Consider the following 21,841-nt stretch of genomic DNA (forward strand, 5'->3'; position numbering starts at 1 on the left):
CGGGACTGGACTGGACTCTCCTCTCTTTTCTCGCTAGGTATCACTAGGGGAAGGGGAAGGGGAAGGAGAAGGAGGCACAAGGGCGGTTCACCTTCTCATCAAGGACTCAGATGAGCGCATGGAGGCCAGACGCTAGACTTTTCTTAGGAACAGTCGATCGCCACCACACAACCCATTACAGAGCATCTTCATGCACAGTGCTTAGCAGCCAGCCTGGTGTGCAGCACGGACGGGAAGAACTAAACCGCACAGCTGCCTGCCAGGCTGGCACAGTGGGGAGCACATTTCACCAGCACCCAGAGCCCTGGCTGCAAAAGGCTGCCTGAGGGGTCCTGGGGTGAAGAGGAGCCACGGCTGGGACCCTGAGAGCGCGGGGCAGCAGGGAGTGCTCACACCCAGTGCAGTGCCCCGGGAGCACCATCTCCCCACCGCGGAAGGCAGGAGGAGCCCGAATCCAGCCACAGGCCTGAGTGGGTTGGGTAAGACTTCCCGTCCCAATCCCCGGGCTCTAGGAATCAGCAGCCCCCAGCTGTCCCTGGGCGCCTAGCAGGCGAGGGGAAATGGCTGAAGCTGAAGCCTGGCTATCACCCAGATCCTACGAGACTTCCGCACTCTTGTGATGGGAGCCTGCTGTCTGCTGTCGGAGGGACCTTGCAGCCTGAAGCCGAGGACCCCGAGCCTGGCACAAGTTAAGGCCACTCTGCAGATGGACCCAAACGCCCCCGGGCACCCGATGTCCCCGGAGGAGGGGGGCTCAACCGATGCTGGCTGATGAGAACACAAAACCAAGCTGTGCTTTCTTCCTTTTTCTTACTGCTTCTCAAGCACCCACAGCCGCCAGCTTCCCGACACCGTGTGCAAAGCCAACGGCCCTGTCCAGGGGGGAGTGCAGACGTGTGCCTGGCCTGAGGGGTGGTGCTCACGGTGCCAGTGCCTGGCCCTCTAGCCAGCCCAGAGTGGCAGGCAATGCTCTCTGTGACAGCGCTGCGGTGGGAGGTGATGGCACACTTCTGCCCCCTCCCTGACAGCTGCTGTTTATCTGAGAAAAGTGATCGAGGAGGAGGAGAAAAAGGAGCCCTCACTTCTTTGGGGCCAGCTGTATGCCACAAACGTCGCACACACATCTCAGTGAATCCTGAAGACCCTGGGGGGGTCTGTGCTTCAGCTCAGGCAGTTGGTAAGTGGCCATGACTCCCACGCCAAGTTCCTTCCACTTGGCCACCCTGCCTCCTTTCCTTAAAAGACCAGGCAGTAGAGTCTCTTCCTTGCGGCTGGAAACCACCACCCGTCTCACAGACAGCTTCAGATCTTTCTCTTTGTGAACGTGGTGCAGGAACCTGGGCGCTCAGCATGAACAGGCCAGGCTGAGGGAGCTGTACTGCTGCCCTGCAGAGAGCACAGGCTCGACGTCCCCCGAGGGGACCTGCAGAGCTGCCGGCGGCACGGAGGGAAGGCTGGTGCGGTGCAGCTGAGCGGGGCCGCACACAGCCCACTGCCCCTGCTGCTTGATGGCAGTCACGGTCCTGGGAGGAAGGAAGGTGGGAGCTAGAGGGAGAACCCCCAGCAAATGACTCAGAAACAAAGGCTCCACCGCCGGCCTCGTTTCCCGCCTAGGTGTGGAAGAGCCCAGGCTGGTAGACCCTTCGGCACGCGCAGAGCTGCTGGCCCAGCCTCCTGGGGGACAGGAAGGGGCAGTGCCACCACCGCCAGGCGTTGCCAGCTCCCTTCTTGGGAAATCTCCAGGCAAAGGGGAGACTTTGAGTAGAGAGCTCCCCTACCAGCAGTGGCGTCTCCACCCCACCCCACAGACTGTGAGGCACGACCCAATTGTCCTGGATCCAATTGTTCTGACGAGGCGGGCTGCGATCACGACAGGCAGAGCGGGGAGCTCTCAGGCTCGCAGGGCTTCATGTTTACAGAGGCTGCCCTGTGACCCCATTCAGTCCCCTCTCCTCCGGTCTCCCTCCCACCCACTCCTCATTCACCCAGCGGCCTGGCCTGCCGGGAGTTCTCCTCCTCCCTTCCCTCCCGCAGGAAGAGCACCCAGACAGACACCTCCGGACAGACACCTTGCAGCCAGACTCAGCCGCTGCTGGGCATCGAACAATAGCTCCTGGCAGTGCCCCACCGGGCTGGGCAAACTCCCCGGCCAGAACCTGGCTCCCCAAGGCCCGAGAAAAGACACTTCCATCCCAACCACAGGACCCCTGAGAGCAGAGACACAGGCCAAACAAGCACTATTTACACAGGTCTGCTGGCTGGGGGTAAACCAGCAGGAGGCATGCCTGCTCTGGGGGGAGCCAGATTCCCTTTCCTTTAAAGAAACCTTGTGTGACATTTATCATTTCAAGAGCCCTGAAGTTGGGGGCAATGACTTTCAGTAGAGAGGAGGGATGGATGGTCAGGACCTAAGAAGCAGGGCATGGCTCTGCGCCCCAGAAGAAAGCAAGGGGGAGAGGAACTTTTGAAGCTGCTTTGACAGCCATCAAGCTCTCTTAATACTGCTGGCAAATGGACCTGCCACACGCCAGACTCTCCCAGAGCCAAGGACTCCTGGCTGGTCCTGGAACCAGGGTCTCCTCGGCTTTCAATGGACAATCAGTCATCTGTCACGACCCCCCTCCACTCCAGTACTGTGACTCTCTTCTGTTCATAGCAGAATCAGGCCCCTCATCTCGAGGCTCGTTTTGCTGGCTGACCAGTATGATGGTCAAAATCTGAGTGCATGTTCTTGAGGATGCAAGTTCCCCCAGTCTCAGAACCACACACAGATATTGGAAAGGAAGAGAAATTACAAGGCCCAATCAAGCTGACCACATTTACCTGCAGAAAGGGGTCCCCCCAACTCTGTCCTCGTCTTTGAGGGGTCCTGGGTTCAGAGCTGCCCACTGAAGAGAATGGAGGAGAGAAGATTCTGTGCTCTGCGGTGCAGCTCCCTTCCCTACCCCTCCGAATGGGTCACCAGGACTCACAAGCCAGGTGCCTGCTGGGAAGCACCAGTTACTGGCCTTCACATTTCTCTTGAGCACTGGGTCAACCAGTTAAACTAGTCTTGCCTTTCCAAAACTGGCTTTTTTTTTTTTTTTTTTTTTTTAAATCTGGCAGGCGGCTACTGGAGGCCTTCCAACCCACGGCTCAGGCCAACCCTCATAATAAGAAAAATACTACTTTCTATCTGCCTCATTTAGGAGGTTTCTACTTTTTTTCCCCCCTTTGGTGGTTAACTAAATTTCATCTTATATAACCGCTATAAATTTCCTAAAAATTTCCCCAATTGGTGCCAGCAGCTACAAGAAGGGTGTGTGTGTGTGTGTGTGTGTGTGTGTGTGTGTGTGTGTGTAGATGGGAGTCACCAGGAATTCCAGTGAGTCTTCACAAGAATATAGCACTTCTTAATCCACTAAGAAAGTCTCAGATTCTCCCCTTTCCAGGAAGATTCTGGGAGTTCTACACCTCACAAATGCTTTAAGTCTCTTCACTTTTTTCTTTTTTGGTAGAAAAGATAAAGTGAAGCTGGGGATGTCAGGATGATAAGAAATCACTGGTAAAATATGTTACTGGCAAAACCAAAATAAATACCTAGAGGTCCGACCTGGGACTTCGGCCTAAGGCCTTATCTGAACTAAAACAGGCCCTAGACCAGCCCGGAGACTCACACCCCATATACAAACCCCAAGTGACAAATGCCTTTCTCTTATCTGGAAGGGTTAGGTGTCTTTAGAAAAGACAAAGACTGAATGTGAGGAATCCAGCCATGATGGAGGGGCCAGGCCACTCTTTCTGAAGCACTTTCCTCGCCTTAAGACGAATTCCACCGATGGGACCAGGAACAACCTGCCTTTCTTTGCCTCAGGTGGTAAAGGACTGGCTTTTGCAAAAGAGGTCTTCCAGTTTAAAGCTTATAATTTACACTCACACTCTCTCTCTCTCACACACACACACACACACACACACACGCCCCACCCCCCCCAAAGAGGTGGCTTTTCAATAAGAGGAAGGAAAAAGTGGGAAGTGACCAAGAACAGCCACGGTTATGCCTCAGACTGGTTGGCCAACCTCTGCTTCCTCTAAGGAGACTCCGACTCTGAGTGTGGCTTCCGCAGGTGACCTGTGCTCGGGCTGGGCTGTCAGGCCTGCTCTCCAGGGCTGCCTCTCTTTGGAGGCAAAGAGGAAAGGCAAGGAGGACTACCTATGGCAGCACTGGCACGTACATGCTCACATGCAAGAGGCGCTGCAGGTATCCCGGGCAGTTCCCCGGGAGAGAAGCCCATGCCCTCACCTCCCCCACTGTCCAAGCTGGGCATGTGGGTCCTCCTTACAGAGTGGCCCCAAGAGCGCTCTGCCCTCCACAGCTGCCCTACAAAGTTCTCCCTCATGACGCCAAGAGCCCAGGCCTGTCGGGTGAGCCCACTCTGAGGATGCTTTGTGTTCTCATGACAGCAAGGCAGTGTCCACAGAGAACTCTACCCAGCGCCCCACGGGACAAAAAGCAGCCTTCACGGGGGTGCTGCGCACGTGGGAAGTAAGTGAACACGGTCTCTGAGGCCACGGCGGGGGAGGGCTGTCAGCCTCGTGGGAAGACTCCTCTCCCTCCCTGGTCCCAGGCAGAGACAAGGAACAAAGTGGAGCTGAGCAGCCTCGACGAGCCTGACGGGGAGCCCAGAGCTCGAGGGACAAGACTCAGAGACTCAGCATCAGTCAGTCCCCAGGGACGGGAGAGGCTGTCCCCTGGGGAGAACGGGGGCTCCCTGGACAACCAGGGAGGAGAGGAAAGGGAAGGACACCTGGGCTCAGAGATGGCAAAGGTCACCAGACCATGTGTATCTGAGACAAAGGGTAATCGGCCAGCCGGCCCACGTCCAGAATCTGTTGGCGGTGCAAGAAAAGAGATAAGAGAATAGCAGGACATGTCTTCACGAGAATCAAGTGGATCAGATTCGTCAGATTAATTTTGCAGGAACAATCTGGAATTATCTGGCCTACACAGGTGGGTCTGAGGAGGCAGGAGCCCAAGGAAGGTCTGTAAGGAGAGTCGACCTGGGAAACTTTCATGGACAGGATGGGGGTCAGGTGACGCGGGCCCACCTACTGCCCGGTCCTGGGGCCCTGAGAAATCTCAGCGCTGTTCTCCTAAGCATCGCCGTGACTCTAACCTACAAGGGAGGCCGGGGTTGGGGTCAGGTCGGGCACACCCCTCTCAGATCCAGTGCCCATTCTCGTAGAAGACACAGTTCTCTGAGAACATGGTTTGAAGACCAAACTAAGCACGTAAGGATGGAAAGCCCAAGAGTCACTGGCAGCACAGGGTGCAAGGAACTCAAGAGCAGTCAGTCCACTTCAGAAAAGGATGAAAAGAACCCCAGGGATGGCCTTGCATTTCTCGGGGCGGCTGTAACTTCCTGAGCGCTGACCACGTGTCAGGCTCCGGACTGAAAGCTTTTATGTGTAATATCTCACTTTATTCTGACAAAAATCCTATGCACCCTGTACTGAAATTCCCATTTTAGGGACCAGAAAACCAAGGCTCTGCAAACTGAGCACTTGTTCAAGACCGCACGGCCAGTAAGTAAGTGGCCAAGGCAGGCTCTGAACCCAGAACAGCTGGGCTCCAAGCCTTCCCCAAAGTAAACCAGGCAGGTGCTGACCCTCCTTCTGTCCACAGAGGCGCCGTGGCGGGGGGGTTTCACTGAGTCCCCCGTTGTACTCACTGCTCAGCCCCGCGGCCCCCGCGGCCGCCTCCAAGGCAGGAAGCAGCACAGCCTCAGGGCAGCGATGAGGTGGCAGGTCAGCATTCTCAATCCCCAAAGGTGTCCACAAATCACACCCGCTCTACCGTGGAGAGTCAGGCTGAAGCACTGTGTGCAAGGCACAGCCCAGACTCCCTTCCCCACAGAGAGCTGGCACTCCCGCTGGGCCCTCTGCTGTCAGCTGTGTGACCCCAAGGCCTGTCTCCCGACCAGAGATGCAAGGAACTAAGTGGGTGGAAGAAAGGGCAGGGCTAATTGGCCACCCAAGGGACTTCCAGACCCCACCCCTGTGCCTTCCTCCCTGCTCCACTCCTCTTGCCGGAAGGTGGGGTGGACATGCTGCCCAGAGCCAAGGAGGCTGGAAAGACCCTGCTCAGAGCTCCCCCCACACCTCCCGCCCCAGCCAAGCTCTTACCGTTGTAGGAGAGGCGAGGTTTGCTCAGACACATTATAAAGTGCATTTCCATCTCATCGGAAGCCACAGACTTGGAGCAAATGGGGCACTTGAAACCTGAAAAAGAGGAAATAGAACGAAATGTTTTTTTCCAAACCAAACATATCCATCATAAATGTGGAAACTCTTAGGTGACTCTGGCCACTGTGGGGTCAGGGTCAAAATGGCGAATTACAGTCTAGATACATCCTACAGCTGACTTCTTCATTAAAGGCGGGCAACGTTTTGTTTTCTGATTACAGCCTCCAATTCCCATTTTTTCACTGGGACTCACCCTTGTCATGCCCCTTGCTGAAGTTTTTCAGAAGTCACTGACAGCTGATTTGAGTTTTATTTTCTTTTATACCCTTTCCCAAGGGGGTCCAGTGGGCAATGGGGACAGGGAGGCATCGATCTAATCAAGGCAACCAAATAATCTGTCTTTGAATAATAAGAGTTTAATTTAACACCCTTCCGCCTCCCAGCCCTCAAACCACTTGGCTGGATCACCTGTGGAAGGAATCCCTAGAGTCCTGGGCACCTCCATCCCTCATCTAGAGCACCTTTCCTCCCGTGGCTCAGGCAGCTGTCCTCCGAGAGTGTGCGAGCCACAGGGTGGCCCTCCAGAGCACTCCCAAATGCCACACATGCCTTGGCCATATGCCACCAAGAGTAACAGCTGTTTCACAATGATAGGCGACAGACCCTGCTGTTTTATTCCCGAGGAAGTTTGCTTATACACCCAGGGAGTGTCATCGGAACTGTATCAGTATTGGAGACTTTGGTTGAGAATCTTCTGAGCTGAACTCCATTAAGTAAACCTAGTCCTTCGATCTATTTTTTAATAAATTATTTTTTGATCTATTTTTATAGATAAATACAGATCCACTATTGTCAATTTCCCCCATTTTAGTTTTATTAAAATTGCTTTCAAATGGGGAATTGCCTGGCGGTCCAGTGGTTAGGACCGTGTGCTTTCAATGCCAAGGGCCTGGGTTTGACCCCTGATCGGGGAACTAAGATCCCACAAGCCGCACGTCGCAGCCAAAAAATAAAAAATAAAAAATAAATTACTGGACTTCCCTGGTGGCACAGTGGTTAAGAATCCACCTGCCAATGCAGGGGACACGGGTTCGAGCCCTGGTCCGGGAAGATCCCACATGCTGCAGAGCAACTAAGCCCGTGCGCAACAGCTACTGAGCCTGCGCTCTAGAGCCCGCAAGCCACAACTACTGAGCCCGCGTGCCACAACTACTGAAGCCTGTGCACCTAGAGCCCGTGCTCCGCAACAAGAGAAGCCACTGCAATGAGAAGCCTGCGCACCGCAACGAAGAGTAGCCCCTGCTCGCCACAACTAGAGAAAGCCCGCGTGCAGCAACGAAGACCCAACGCAGGCAAAAATAAATAAATTAAAAAAAAATAAAAATAAAAATTACTTTCAAATGGATTACTTCTTTTCCATTCTACCAAAAAGATTGAAAAGTTATCTATTTATTTGTCCACATCAAATTTTAAACATCACAGCTGCTCCCTTTTGTGACCATAATCCCTACTTTCTCAGTCTGGAATTCCTAGGTCAAATACAGCACACCAGAATATTGTTGTGAAGATCAGACTCTTCTGTTAATTTGCAGTCAAAATGTCCCATGCACAGTTTCACTGGATGCTGGTAATATCTATCAGCAATATTTACTATGAGGCGAGGGTTCATGTTGACTGTTAGCTGCTCCAGGAGAAGAGGAGTTCACACCTTCACCAGTGTGCTTTCCGAGGGGAGTCGCTCATTCTGTATGGAAAGCCCTCCACTCTGGCAGCAGGTGGTGCTGAGACAAGAAGCAAGCTGGCTCCCACGTTCCTGTGTAGGGCACAAGCACTTTGCTTGAAGTCTTCTCCAAACCCTCCTCTCTTCAGTGACAATGCTCTGAGCTACAGGACCAGACAGAAAATCCACAGTCCGGTTCACTCCAGGCAATGTGGACCTCAGACTCCGTGGCACCGTTCCCATTCCTCCAACCCCTTTTCTCAAAGAGCTTTAGCATCTAAGTGTCTTGGCTAAAAATTCTTGGAAGTGCTACCATCCCAAGGACTCTGGCCAAGCTTTGAGAAAGGGCTGTATTTTCTGATCTCTGGATGCTTATGAATCCATTAATGACAAAACCAGAAGACAGAAAAGAAACGTGATGGGGGAGGGTCCATCCCCAGTTTCCTGGCACAGGTGAGTAATGAACACGAGTCTGGTAGAATGAGGATGTTCTTCACATCTAACCTAAGTCCCTCTGTATCCTTGAATCTACCCTCATGTCTGTGCCCTGCAAATAAACCAATACTTAAATAACATTCCATAGAATGACCAGCCATTGGGAGATTTGTTCACCCTTTTTTCTGACTCAAAAGACCAAGGTTGGGTCTTCCCTGGAGGTCCAGTGGTTAAGACTCCACGCTTCCAATGCAAGGGGCACGGGTTCAATCCCTGGTCAGGGAACTGAGATCCCAACATGCTGCGTGGTGCGACCAAAAAAATAAAAATAAAAAATTTATTAAAAAAATGTTTTAAAAAGACCAAGGTTTTGCAACACTTTGACTACAGGATGCTTCCACTTTAAACTTGCTAAGTTAGCACCCTGTCTGTGGGCTGAGGGCTCAGGGCTGCGGGCAGGCCAGGATGGACGTGCTCCTGACAGGTCCTCTAACACTATGTCCTGATGCAGCCACTGGGAGGTGGTAAAGTGATTTCTTACTAAAGAAAAGCCCTTCACCTCGTACATTACTCACTTTTCTGATAACTCAGAACAGAGTCATTGTTGTTGCTACAATAGCATCATTCAAACCCTCACATCCCAACGTGACTCCTTGAGTACAGGAGAGGGGTCGAGTTACGGCTACGGCGCTGGGAAGAAGGCCACCCCACAAGAAGGTCTAGGAAGGAATGTCACCCGATGTTTATGTCCTAGGAAAAAACAAGTTGAGACTCACAGGTTTAGACCAATCCTCTCACTGTACAGATAAAGAAAGAGACCCCAGGGAGGCCATCAGTCAAACAACTTAGGGGCGGAGCTGAGACAAGAATCAGATTTCTTAGCTCCCAATCTAAAGTCCTTGCCATTAGGGAAGAAAAAGCTGACCGCAGGTGTGATATTGTGATTTATAGTCAGAAGTATATATTTGGTCTTTGTCCCGTTTCTGGCATAGAGCTCCTAAAACCCTTGGAATTCCCTAAGACCAATTATATTTGGTTTTCTGTCATCACTTCCTGAAATAGCTCCAGAGCCAAAGGTGAAAGGATGAAAAGGAGTGTCTTGTTATTCATAACCAGCCCCTTTCAACCACACCAGAGTTTATGTTAATGAGGTGACCTTTGGAAAGCCCTAGTTAACCTAAGGATGGGGGCTGGTTGCCAAGGGAACCAACCACGTGATTAGAGGCCTGGAACTTTCAGCCCCACCCTCGACCTGGAGGTTGGATCAATCACCAATGGCCAATGATTTAATCAATCATGCCTATGTAATGAAGCCCCGATGAAACTCCAAAAGGACAGGGTCTGGAGAGCTCCCGGGCTGGTGGACACATGGAGATTTGAGGAGAGTGGTGTGCCTGGAGACAGTGTTGGCCCTGTGCCCTTTCCCCACACCTTGCCCTGTGCTTCTCTCCCCTTGGGCTGTTCCTGAGTTACATCCTTTTATAAACCATTGATCTGGTAAGTAAAATGTTTCTCTGAGTTCTGGGAGCCACTCTAGCATATTAAACGAATGTGGGGGGCGGGGCATGGGAACCTCCAATCAATAGCCAGTTGGGCAGAAGCAGAGGTGACAACCCGGGCTTGTGATTGGCATCTGAAGTGGGGGCAGTCTTGTGGGACTGAGCCCTTGACCTGTGGGATCTGATGCTATCTCCAGGTAGATGCTATCAGAATTAAGTTAATTGCTTGGTGGTGTTGGGAAACACATCTCGGAATAGGGTTTTAAAAAAAGAGGTGGGCTGGGAAATATTATGTCTTGCAGGAAGCACCACTATAGTAGGGAGAGACCTATATTCTACTGAAAGCAGGGTCATTACCACTTGCATCACCTAACTCTGCGTGTGTGTGTGTGTGTGTGTGTGTGTGTGTGTGTGTAAGGCTCAAAAAAATAACTCAGGGTCTGTTATGAGTGGGAAAGACCAAGAATAACCTGGCTTTTCCAGCCTCAAGACCTTGGCAAGTTATCTACTCTCCCTGGACCTCAGTTCCTCATCTGAAAAATAGAGACATTTACCTCCCTTTTGAGGATCAAATGAGATAAGAAACCTGAAAGCACACTAAAAAGAAGCTAAATAAATGGACAGTGGTATCATCATCATCAAGCCAGGCAGTGCTTAACAAGGAGGAAGGAACAGGCTGGAGAAGGGATTTGGGGGGTGGGCTGAGAGATGGGGGTGATGGACCAGCAGGGCACGTTGGCCACAGGTCATGCAAAAGTGTGCTGGGGGTGGCCAGTGGCCATCACCGCTGGTCTCATCTCTTCAGAGCACACAACTTTGGAGCACTGTGTGTGGCACTGTTTGTATAGCCGACATGGCACTGTACATGCTGAGGTCCCTGTCTAACCTCTATGGCACCCACTTGTGCACGTGATGATAAATAACAGCTTGCATTTACGTTGCTATGGGCAGCCACTGGGCTTTACGTGTCTTCTCATTTGCCAGAATATGAGGTAGGTACTAACGTTAACTCTATTTTGCAGAAGAGGACACCAAGGTAGGTCACTTGCCCAAGGTAACGCAGCCAGAGCGCCACAGCTGGCACACAACCAGGAAGTCTGACCACCCAGTGTGCACCATGTTCCCCGGGCTGTGGGACAGGCTGACTGGTACAGGAGGAGGAGACACATGGCAAAAAGGATGTGAGGGCTTCCCTGGTGGGGCAGTGGTTAAGGATCCACCTGACAATGCAGGGGACACGGGTTCGATCCCTGGTCTGGGAAGATCCCACATGCCGCGGAGCAACTAAGCCCGTGCGCCACAACGACTGAGCCTGCGCTCTAGAGCCCGCGAGCCACAACTACTGAGCCCGTGAGCCACAACTACTAAAGCCCGTGGGCATAGAGCTCGTGCTCCGCAACAAGAGAAGTCACTGCAATGAGAAGCCTGCACACTGCAACGAAGAGTAGCCCCCGCTCGCCGCAACTAGAGAAAGCCCGCGCACAGCAACGAAGACCCAACACAAATTTTTATAAATTTATAAAAATTTATTTTTATAAATAAATTACAAAAAAAAAAAAAAAGAATGTGAAATGCTACAAAGACACAAGGTATCACCAAATATTCACCTCAAACCTTCCACATCATCCCAGCAATTTCTCCTGAAGCACCCATGGTCCTGGATAATCTCATAAACTGTAACAAAACTGATACTTTTTTCCTGGGAATTCTGTTAATATGGAAGGACAGAGCTCTGCTTTCCACTCGGGCACTGAGCCTATAGCATTGGTTCTAAGACGCTGAGTTTGCAAATTACCTTTTAAATGGAAAATAAAGGGCAAAAGGTAAGAGGGACAGAAAAATATGGAGAGGCTCGGGGTGGGGGGGGTGGGGAAACTAGTGTCCCCACCTTCTTTCCCAAGAGGTCATCCAATGATCACAATGGATGTTACCACTCTACCACCCCAATCTTTTCTCATAATTGTCCAGTCACGATTCAGCATCAATAGCCCTATGTAATAATAAATACTATGATCTTTACGAGCCATCTGAAGGTTAAAAAAATTCTAGGAAATTTTGATACCATTTTGAAAAAAAGTCCCAACTGAATTAAAATCAGCCCCGCAAACAAAGATCAAACAATGGTCCACAAAGTCATCCAATCAACATCATTTCTGTCAATTTTCATGAGACCTCATCAGCACTCAGAAAACACGGGTAAGAGATGCTTCATGAGAAAGCAAACTACAGGTGGAGTTTTCAGGACACTCCCCAACTGCGCTGAGACTAGACTCTACCCATCATGCCCTGGAAGCCAGGCGAGCAGACAGCACGTGCGCCTAGCTGCCTTCCTCTCTCCCGTCTAATCTCTTTTCAGAGGCAGCCCTGCCCACATTGTGTCTTTAACATCTGACAGCGTGAAGGGAGGTGTCGGCTAACTCAGGCTTGCCAGCCAAGTCTGACACCGGTTCCCCTAAGCCTTTGCTCCCACCAGGCTGTGGCAGAGACAGGGAACTCACCAGGTTCCTAGTCCTTTTCTGCCAGCCTCTCAAAATGAGGGAGGAATGACTGACAGAGCACCGAGGGGAATTTGTCTACAATCTCCCAATTCTGTGCTGGGTGGGCTCTACCAAGCAAATGCCGCTGCAGGATCCCCCCACCCCCAATCAAGGAGAGAGAGAGATCCTAATGGAGACCTCATTTTCTTTCTTCCTCTCGTCATCATATCAGCCCAAGGTTATGCAGAGAGGTGATCAGCCAGAGCCCAGTTGCTTCCTGTCTTTCAAAAAGCGTCTGGCTTAAGGGGGGGAATCCTTGCCATTCGACTGCCTGGACCAGAAACCGAAACTCCTGAGAAAAGACAAGCCTGCACCTGGTGCAGGGCCTTAACCCTGTTACCACGGGGCCAAAGGGAGGTAGTGTCAGGCAAGTGAACCAAGAGTGACCCAGGAATGCACACATGGTCATGTGCATCAAGCGTCTTCCTGGGTCAGGTTAATTGGGCCCCTCGGAATTCACCCAGGTGCTTCCACTTGACTGAGAGAGCAACTGAGGAAAGGTCGGGGGGCAAGCGGCTCAAGTTACAACAATTCTCTCAAGCCTCTACAGAATTTATCATGCAGTACAAATGAAAGTTTTTCTCATTTTCCAAAACGGCAACCTTCTCCTTTAAGACCTGATTCTCGGGCAGGCAGGACATGTGCTCTACACGTTGCCCCAGTTCCCTCTCAGACCTTCCCTCCTATGCTGATGCGCTATTTTAGCCCTGCCCCAGTTCTGCCTGTCTCTGGGATCACCTAAAAGGAGAAGAATCAAAAGAAGCAACCAGGGTAAAGGAAGCCACGCTATCCAGGCAGGCCCTATGTCTGGGTGAGGGGCTGATGTAACTTCTCTCACCTAGAGGCACAGGGAGCCCCACCCCCATACTCCATCCCTACCATCCAGTTCCTAGTTTGCAGCCTAGATTTTTCCCTCTCACATCCTTGTGATGCTTTGAGACTTGACTAAATGAATTTTATTAAATGGGATTTATTACAAATAAAAGGTCAAGGGGTAATACTGGATGACTTTCTTTTACAATTCTGTACCGAAATGTGTCCCCAAGAGCAGGGGCTGTATCACATTCTACACACACACACACACACACACACACACAGAGACACTCTCTCACTCTCTCTCCCTCTATCAAAGAAATAACTGGAAACCAATGCACAATTTATCAGTTGCTGATGTCTGGTTCAGTCTCTCCTGGAGAACATTCTGGACTAGGGAAAGGCCCACCAGTTCTGCTGTTGCTTCTTTCAACACCTCTCTTCTGGACTCAGCCTCTAGATTCCGTTCTAGGGTCTGGGGCTCACCTGTTGCCCCAGCAGCCAATAAAATTCTCATAAGCACGTATGAGGAGAGAGCCACACTGATACTTAAAATCAATTTAATATATTAGTGTGTGTGTCTGTGTGTGTATTTAACCTATCTGTTGTGTTGGTCAACTTCATGTGTCAACTTGACTGGGTCATGGGGTGTGCAGATATTTAGTTAAACATTATATCTGGGTGTGTCTGTCAGGGTGTTTCTGGATGAGATTAACATTTGAATCAGTAGACTGAGTAAAGCAGATTGCCCTTCCTAGCAATGGTATCATCCAATCCGTGGAAGACCTGAAGAGAATAAAAGGCAGAGGAAGGGAGATTTTGAGCTCTCTGCCTGTTTGTTTTGGGACATTGGTATTCTCCTGCCCTAGGACTGGGCTGTACACCATCGGTTTTCTCCTGGTTCTCAGGCCTTCAGACTCGGGCTGGAACTAAACCTGGTGGGCTTTCCTGGGTCTTCTGCTTGCAGACAGCAGATCACAGGACTTCTTGCTACCATAATTGCATGAGTCAATTCCTTATAATACCAATAAATCCCTTTATCTATATCTCCTATTGGTTCTGTTTCTCTGGAGAACTTTAATACATTTGTTTATTAAAATGCCAAACATTAAAATTTAAAAGATTGACAACAGCAATGTTGGTGAGGGTGTGGACCAACTGGAACTCTCATATTGTTGGAGGAAGTGTAAAAAGACACAAGCACTTTGGGAAAAGGTCTGGTAGTTCCTTGTAAGACAAAACACACACCTAGCCTAACCCAAGAATTCCCATCCAATTACCTAAAAGAAATGAAAACATATGTCTACAAATAGATATTTATCAGAATGTTCATCACAGCCTTATTCTTAACAAGAAAACCCAGGAACAACCCAATTGATCAACGGAATGGATAAATAAACTGTGGTATAATCATGGAATGCAACAGAACACTACTCAGCAATAAAAAGCATGAACTACTGATACATGGAACATGGATGAATATTAAAAACATGCTGAGTGAAGGGCATGAAAGAGCACATATAATTGGAATTGTACAAAGTTCTAGAACAGGGAAAGCTAATCTATGGTGGAACAAATCAGACCAGTGGCTGTCTCTAGGGGGTAGCAGTTGGGGCAGAGATTGATTGAAAAAGGGTTCAGAGAACCTTTTGGTGGGATGAAAATGTTCTGTGTCACGAGGAGGGTTTGGGTTACACACATGCGTGCATTTGTCAAAATTCAATGAATGTACACTTAAGATTTGAGATTTCATTGCTTGTAAATTTTACCTCAATGAGAAAAAAAGTGTAAACAAATACTGAACCATAGTTAATGACAGACAGGCTGAATGAAGCATTTAGAGGGAGGTGTACTAATGTCTGCATTAGAACAAAATGCATCAAAAAGTAAGATGCATAAGTTAAACTTCTTTCCACTTTTCTGTATGTTTGAAATTTTCATAATAAAACACTGGAAAAGGTGTCATTTGATAATTTACTTTTTCCTTTCTGATTTAGGATGTGTTTTCTTTCTTTTCTTGCCTAATTGCTATGGCTAGGACTTCCAATACTATGTTAGATAAAAGTTTGTCTGGGTATAGGATTCTTGAGTTGCCTTTCTTTTTTCCTCAGTGGTCTGTAGATAAAATTGTACCATCTTTCAGCTTCTTGGTGTTGCAAATAGAAAATCTGATGCCAGTGTGGTTCTTTTTCCTTTGTAAATATGTTCCTTTGGCCTGAAATCTTGGAAGACTTTTCTTTGCATCCTAAGAGTTAAGAAATTTTACTAGGATACACTTAGATGTATTTTAGTTATTTCCCCTAGTGGTAAGTCAGGAGTGCCATTCACCAAATATTTCTAGCTTTCCTCCTTCCATCTATAGGGGAGGACCATACTTGCTTCCCTTTGAAGTTAAAAGTGGGATTGTGATTTGCGTTGGCCAATGAAATAGGAGCAGAAGTGATCTGTGCACTTCCAAGCCAACTCTAAGTACTAGTTCATGATTTACCATGTTGAGACGAAGCCTCTATCACCTTTTGTTCCTGAATAACAACAATGAGCAGAGCCCCCTCTGCCCAGACCAATACTGGCTACTGCATTATGGGGGAAAAATAAACTTGTTGAGTTAAACTACTGAGGTTATGCACTGTTTGCTATTACATTTTAACCTAGTCCTAGCCTGTCCTGACTGATACACCCTTCCTTTACCTTTTTCTCCTTTTAGCACTCCTATTACTGGTATGTCAAGTGTCTTGGTTCCATCTTCTGGGTCTCTTGCCTCCTCTTCCATAACTTCTCTGTCTTAGCAGTTGCTCAGAAACTCAGCCTTTCTGACTCCTCTGAGCCCCACTTGCCCCTGCTTGCTGAAAGAGGTCAATGGTTGGCATCTGAATCAAAGAGATGAGACATGCATTCTGGTCACACCTTCCCAGAATCCTCTCTGCCTGGATATCCATATTTCCCTCTTTTAAATATACATTCTCTTTGTAACAGCAACAATCCACATACTTGTCATTTTCAACGTCTATGCATTCTATAGTGATAATATATTGTGCTTAGCTATTTTCTTCTGTGGGTGTTTAGATTCCCAATTGTTGCCTACTATAAAGAGTCTCTCAGTAGTGATCTCTATTCTCTACTCTAAGCATGGTAGATTCCACTCCCAACATATTTTTGCTGTTTCTGAATTGTAGGCTGACTGGTTTGGAAGAAAGAAAATTATATTAGGAGTCAGAAGAAACAGGCTCTCCCAATCACTAAGTCAGGTGGCCTTGTACAAGCTCCTCAGCAATATTTGCATAGTGTCCTGCCTACTGTCCAATATAGTTCTAAAACCCAACCAAAGGTGGATGTGTGAGTGCTCTGTGCAGAGCAAAGCCATGTGAAATGCGATGTGGCCATTTTACTTGGCTGTATCCAGTGCAACTTGAATATACTGAGGCTTGCTGGTAAATCTGGCTATTTGAGGGAATTCACAAATTCTTCAGGCAAAGAACTGAAAAATGAGCTGACACTACACAATGTATTTTGTGGACTCTAAGATGCCATCAATTTTAACAGGCACCAGTATGAAGCTCCGAGAGAGAGAAAAAAGCTGTCAATTATAATTTGAACATGTGATTATATGACACATCCTGATTTTAGAGTTAAATTGTGTTTAGTTGTTAAACTGTGACATGGACATGCCTTAGAATCAATGAATATATGAAAAACACATATGTAAATATTCTAAAAATATACAGACTGGATCCCAGTCACATACTCAATACATCTATCCTGTTCATTTACTACAAAGGAGAACAGGCTCAAGGAGGTATCTACAGTGGGAACAAAGGGAAGAGCTGCAGGCTGTGCACATGGACATGTGCCTGGTGACTTCAAACCCACCTGCTGCCATGGCAAGTCTGGGCTGCACTCCTGCCAGGTGGAGCCCAACACCAGCATTCCAGCCAAGAGAAGAATGGGAAAAGCGTTTGCCAGGAGCAGGAACTACAGCTACTAATTGGTCCTATTCCCTTTGACCCTCTAACCCATTTCTTCCAGAGAGAGACCCTGGAAGGACTGTTTAGGAGAGGGATTATGGGGAGGGGGGCAAGTAGGGACACGATAGTCTGATGATCTGAGCCTGAGCAGGTACAAATACAAAAAAGATGAAAGTCTCAGTGTGAGAGTGATCAAGTTCCCAGCTACTGAACAGGAAACATGAATGTCAAATGATAATCCCTTGTCACATGGCCTACCATGCTTGGGCAAGTTTAGGGGCATCCAATCATGACTCAAAAAGTGTGGATGTGGTCTCCAGATGAACATCTGGCTTTTATTTTAGAGATGTCTTAATTAAAGGATAGACTATATGTTAAAAGAGGAAGATGGTCTAGTATCCAAAGGGCAAGCCAGGATTTCTTCAAATGCTTAAATATTAGGGATTACCTACAAGCTAGGCAATAGGATAGACAAGTCTGGCCAGGAAATGTCTAGTTACTTAGCTGGATACCATGCTTTCCTCTCAATGGCTATCCCTTCTTCATTCCAATCCCCAACATACCACACACCCATGCCCCCTGGATCCAACACCCACAGCCGCTGCTGGAGGGGTCTTTCTGGTGTTTGGGCAATGCCAGAGCACATCTTAGGAGTAGGCAGAATTCCCCAGCCTTTTCTTCACAAACTCAACAGCACTGAGTGGGGCCAAGGACCACCTTCCCTCAAAAAAGACAAAGGGAACGTAAACACCTGGGTTTTAGGCAAAGAAGGCAGTTATCTCCCCCAGCGGAGGTGGACTGCCTCCACATTAACCACAGAAAGAAGCCTCACTTCTCCCAATTCTAGAGGGGCATGCCATCTGCGCAAGAGACCAGTCATGTAGGTCTAGCCTCACTCACAACAGGTGCCCTCAGCAGACTTTCCCAGAGAAACAGGACTATGCTGGGAATTGCCCTATTGTTGGCCTATATCTCTTCCAAGTCCTGGGGCCGTTTTTTTGCTTTTTTTTTAAAGTTTTAATTTTATTGAAATATAGTTGATTTACAATGTTGTGTTAGATTCAGGTGTACAGCAAAATGATTCAGTTATACATATACATATAGTCATTCTTTTTCAGATTCTTTTCTCGGGACTTCCCTGGTGGCACAGTGGTTAAGAATCCGCCTGCCACTGCAGGGGACATGGGTTCGACCCCTGGTCCGGGATGATCCCACATGCCACAGAGCAACTAAGCCCACGCGCCACAGCTACTGAGCCCACGCGCCACAACTACTGAAGCCCGCGCGCCTAGAACCCGTGCTCCACAACAAGAGAAGCCACTGCAACGAGAAGCCCACACACTGCAACAAAGAGCAGCCCCCGCTCGCCACAACTAGAGAAAGCCGTGCACAGCAACGAAGACCCAACGCAGCCAAAAAAAAAAGTTGGCTATATTAAGAATTTAAAAAAAAAAAGATTCTTTTCTCATCTAGGTTATCACAGAATACCGGGTAGAGTTTCCTGTGCTATAAGTCGTGGGGTCTTTGTTGATATACTTAAATTTTCCAACCTTTAAGTAACTTTTTTGTTTTATGGTGTGTGTGTGTTTGTGTGTGTTTGGAGGTGGAGGAGAAAAGGGGATTTAGGAAAGGCAAAGGGACAAAAAAGGAAAGTTTCACACATAATCCATATAGGACCAAGAGTTTATTTCTGGGTTCCTGAAGGCATTGTCCATCCCAATGCCCGTACGCCTGATAGGGATTTTTCACTGACAAGAAGGAAAACACTTGAACACACTATTAGATCATGTTCAGCCAGTATCTGACTCACCAGGTGAATGGACATGACACACATCTAAGTGACTGCTCATACTGAAAAATGCCATTTTCCTAGCACTGCAGAACTTGCATCTGTTCATGCCGACAGCCCTGGCCTTCGTGTCACCGGAGGTCTGCTAGAAGGCTCCTCCGCAGCTCCCAATATAATCTCAGGATGCAGAACACGTGCTGCTGTATTCACTCCATAAAAACTATCAGCTCTGGCTTGGGCCCTGGCACGCAGCAACACTGCAGGCTGAGCTTGGTTATGTTATTTAGCAAAATGAACACTGGCTGGCTTCTTGCCTGGACCTAGACCTGGTCCCTTCTCAGCAGGGCATCCTCTGCTCACCTGCACCTCCAACACTGAAGTAGATGGAGGAAGGAACTCAGAGGACACGGTCCTGTCGGCCACAACTGTGCTTTGAAATGGCACCTAAAGAGGCAGAAGCCAAGAGAACAGAATGGGGTTGTTCTGAGAGCTCAAGAGCAGTGGAGTGATCAATCCTATGAAAGAGAACTGTCAGGGTAAGAGAAGACCTTCACGCTTCAGTGTTTGCTTTTCTGTCATCCACAGCTTTGAGTACCACAGAGAAAGAGACGGGGAGACCCTAGAGAGCTATGAGGTACTGACCAGTGAGTTTAAAAAGTATTTCCCGTGGACCCTCCAGACACAAAGCATGGGCAAGAAGGGTCATCGATTCTAAGCTCCCTGAAACAGTGAATGACTTCTATCAAGACATGGAAAGTGCGCTATTATACTAGACTGGTTCAGACTACTTGGGAGTCTGGGAGACAAAAATGGGAGCGGGGGATGCGGGGGAGCAAGGAGGGCAGAGGAAGAGAGTCCAACGTGGTAGCAAGAACGTGGCACTGCCTCCTAAATCTTTACTCCCAATAGTTCCAAGGTTAAAAAAAGTCTGGGATCTCCTAATGATACATAGTCTGGCTGGCTGGCAAGCAAAATGTTAGTAATATGCTGTTAACATGAAAACCAAGTATATGTCAGTGGACAAAATAGTAAGCCACTAAGCAGTCTCTGTACTGGACCTTACACGTGTATGTTTATGGGGAATGGGAAGGCCATGCCAACTGGGAATTAAATTCTTTCTTCACTTTGCTATTTTGCCTTGATGACTATGTTTACATAGGTTTTGACAATCCCTTATTTCGTCAAGTCAGCACATCGACTTCCCCAAATATTGGCATCAAGAACCTAAATACTGACAAGTATCACTAACTGAAATCTATTGAAGACAGGAGAATTACAACACAAGCAGCCAAACAGAATGGAACGAGGTGGATAGGAGTCAGAAGTCCAGCATTCAAGTCATGAATTCTGGGGCCAAGGGGAATTGGCCTAACCTCTCTGATCTTCCATTTTCTCCTGTAAAACAGGAATACTTTTACCAACCTAGCCACTAAATGAGAACATATGTGTAAATAGCTATAGAAATGTCTGGTTAGCAGAATAATGGTCCCCCAAAGGTGCCCACATCCTAATCCCTGGAAGATGCAAATGTTATCTTATATGGTGAAAAGGGCTTTGCAGATGTGATAAATTACGGATTTTAAACTGGGAGACTATCCTGGATCACTGAGGTGGGCCCAATGGAATCACAAGGCTCTTTATAAGGGAAAGGAGACAGAGCCAGGGAAGCAGATGTCAGAGAGAGATTTGAAAATGCTAGCTGCCGGCTTTGAAGACGGATGAAGGGGCCATGAGCCAAGGAAAGCCGGTGGCCTCTAGGAGCTGGAAAAGGCAAGGGAGTGGGTTCTCCTCTGGAACCTCCGCAAGAAATGCAATCCTGGCAACACCTTGACCACTTCAGAATTTCACTTCCAAAAACGTAAGAGAATAAATCTGTGTTGTGATAATTTGTTACACCAGTAACAGGAAACCAATGCAAAGTATAATAGGAGATGTGGTTATTTTCCTAAAGGATCAATTTTTTTTTTTTTTTGGCTGCACTGGGTCTTTGTTGCTGTGCGTGGGCTTTCTCTAGTTGCGGCGAGCGGGAGCTACTCTTCGTTGCGGTGCGCGGGCTTCTCATTGCGGTGGCTTCTCTTGTTGCAGGGCACGGGCTCTACGCGTGCAGGCTTCAGTAGTTGTGGCATGTGCGTTCAATAGTTGTAGCTCGCAGACTCGAGAGTGTAGGCTCAGTAGTTGTGGTGCATGGGCTTAGCTGCTCCGTGGCATGTGGGATCTTCCCGGACCAGGGCTCGAACCCGTGTCCCCTGCATTGGCAGGCGGATCCTTAACCACTGCGCCACCAGGGAAGCCCCAAGGATCAACTTTTTAAAGGCGGAAGTTATTGGGGTTCCCTGGCTCTACTGAAAATTACCGAAGCATGGCATCCTCTCTTGGTGCATCACTGAAAAGAGTACAGCTAGGTATGTGCCACACTCAAGTAGGATGAGCAACTAAGTGAGTCAGTCTGTCCACTCATTTTTATTCCAGTTATTAAGTGGTAAGGAAACAAGGCAAGACATTAAATATAATTTCTACCCTCAAGGAACTGATGATCTACTAGAGAAGAAGAGAGAAGACAAGGCCTCAGGGCTCTCATTTTTTCCGCCATTTTCAGAGCCTTAAGTGACTGACGGTGTAGGGAATGTATCCGACACGCAGCCCCATGACTGGACGCTCCTGGAACAGACGTCAGAGGATCCATCAGCCTCCTGAAATAACATGCCAGGTTCTGCTGATAGCTGTGTTTTTGTCAGGAATGAATCTCTAGATTCAGATTTAAAACCCAAAAGTTCAGAACCATTTGGAAAACAAGAGAAAGACTGTAAATAGAAGATGAAAGCATGTTAAAACAGATATTTGAGGACAGTCCAAACATTTGTGAC

The 21,841-nt window shown here is 48.5% G+C and overlaps 1 protein-coding gene across 2 annotated transcripts in view; it reads right to left on the reverse strand.

Moving 5' to 3' along the window:
• The window catches only part of ZNRF1 (zinc and ring finger 1), a 97,332-nt gene that overhangs the window by 7,709 nt on the left and 67,782 nt on the right, over positions 1 to 21,841 (reverse strand). For both annotated transcript variants that reach the window (XM_068527676.1, XM_068527675.1), the window contains exon 2: positions 6,163 to 6,258. In XM_068527676.1, coding sequence (XP_068383777.1) covers positions 6,163 to 6,258 — 96 coding nt within the window. The remainder of the gene's footprint in view (positions 1 to 6,162; positions 6,259 to 21,841) is intronic.

This window comes from Eschrichtius robustus, chromosome 19 (assembly GCF_028021215.1).
Source record: "Eschrichtius robustus isolate mEscRob2 chromosome 19, mEscRob2.pri, whole genome shotgun sequence".
NCBI lineage: Eukaryota > Metazoa > Chordata > Mammalia > Artiodactyla > Eschrichtiidae > Eschrichtius > Eschrichtius robustus.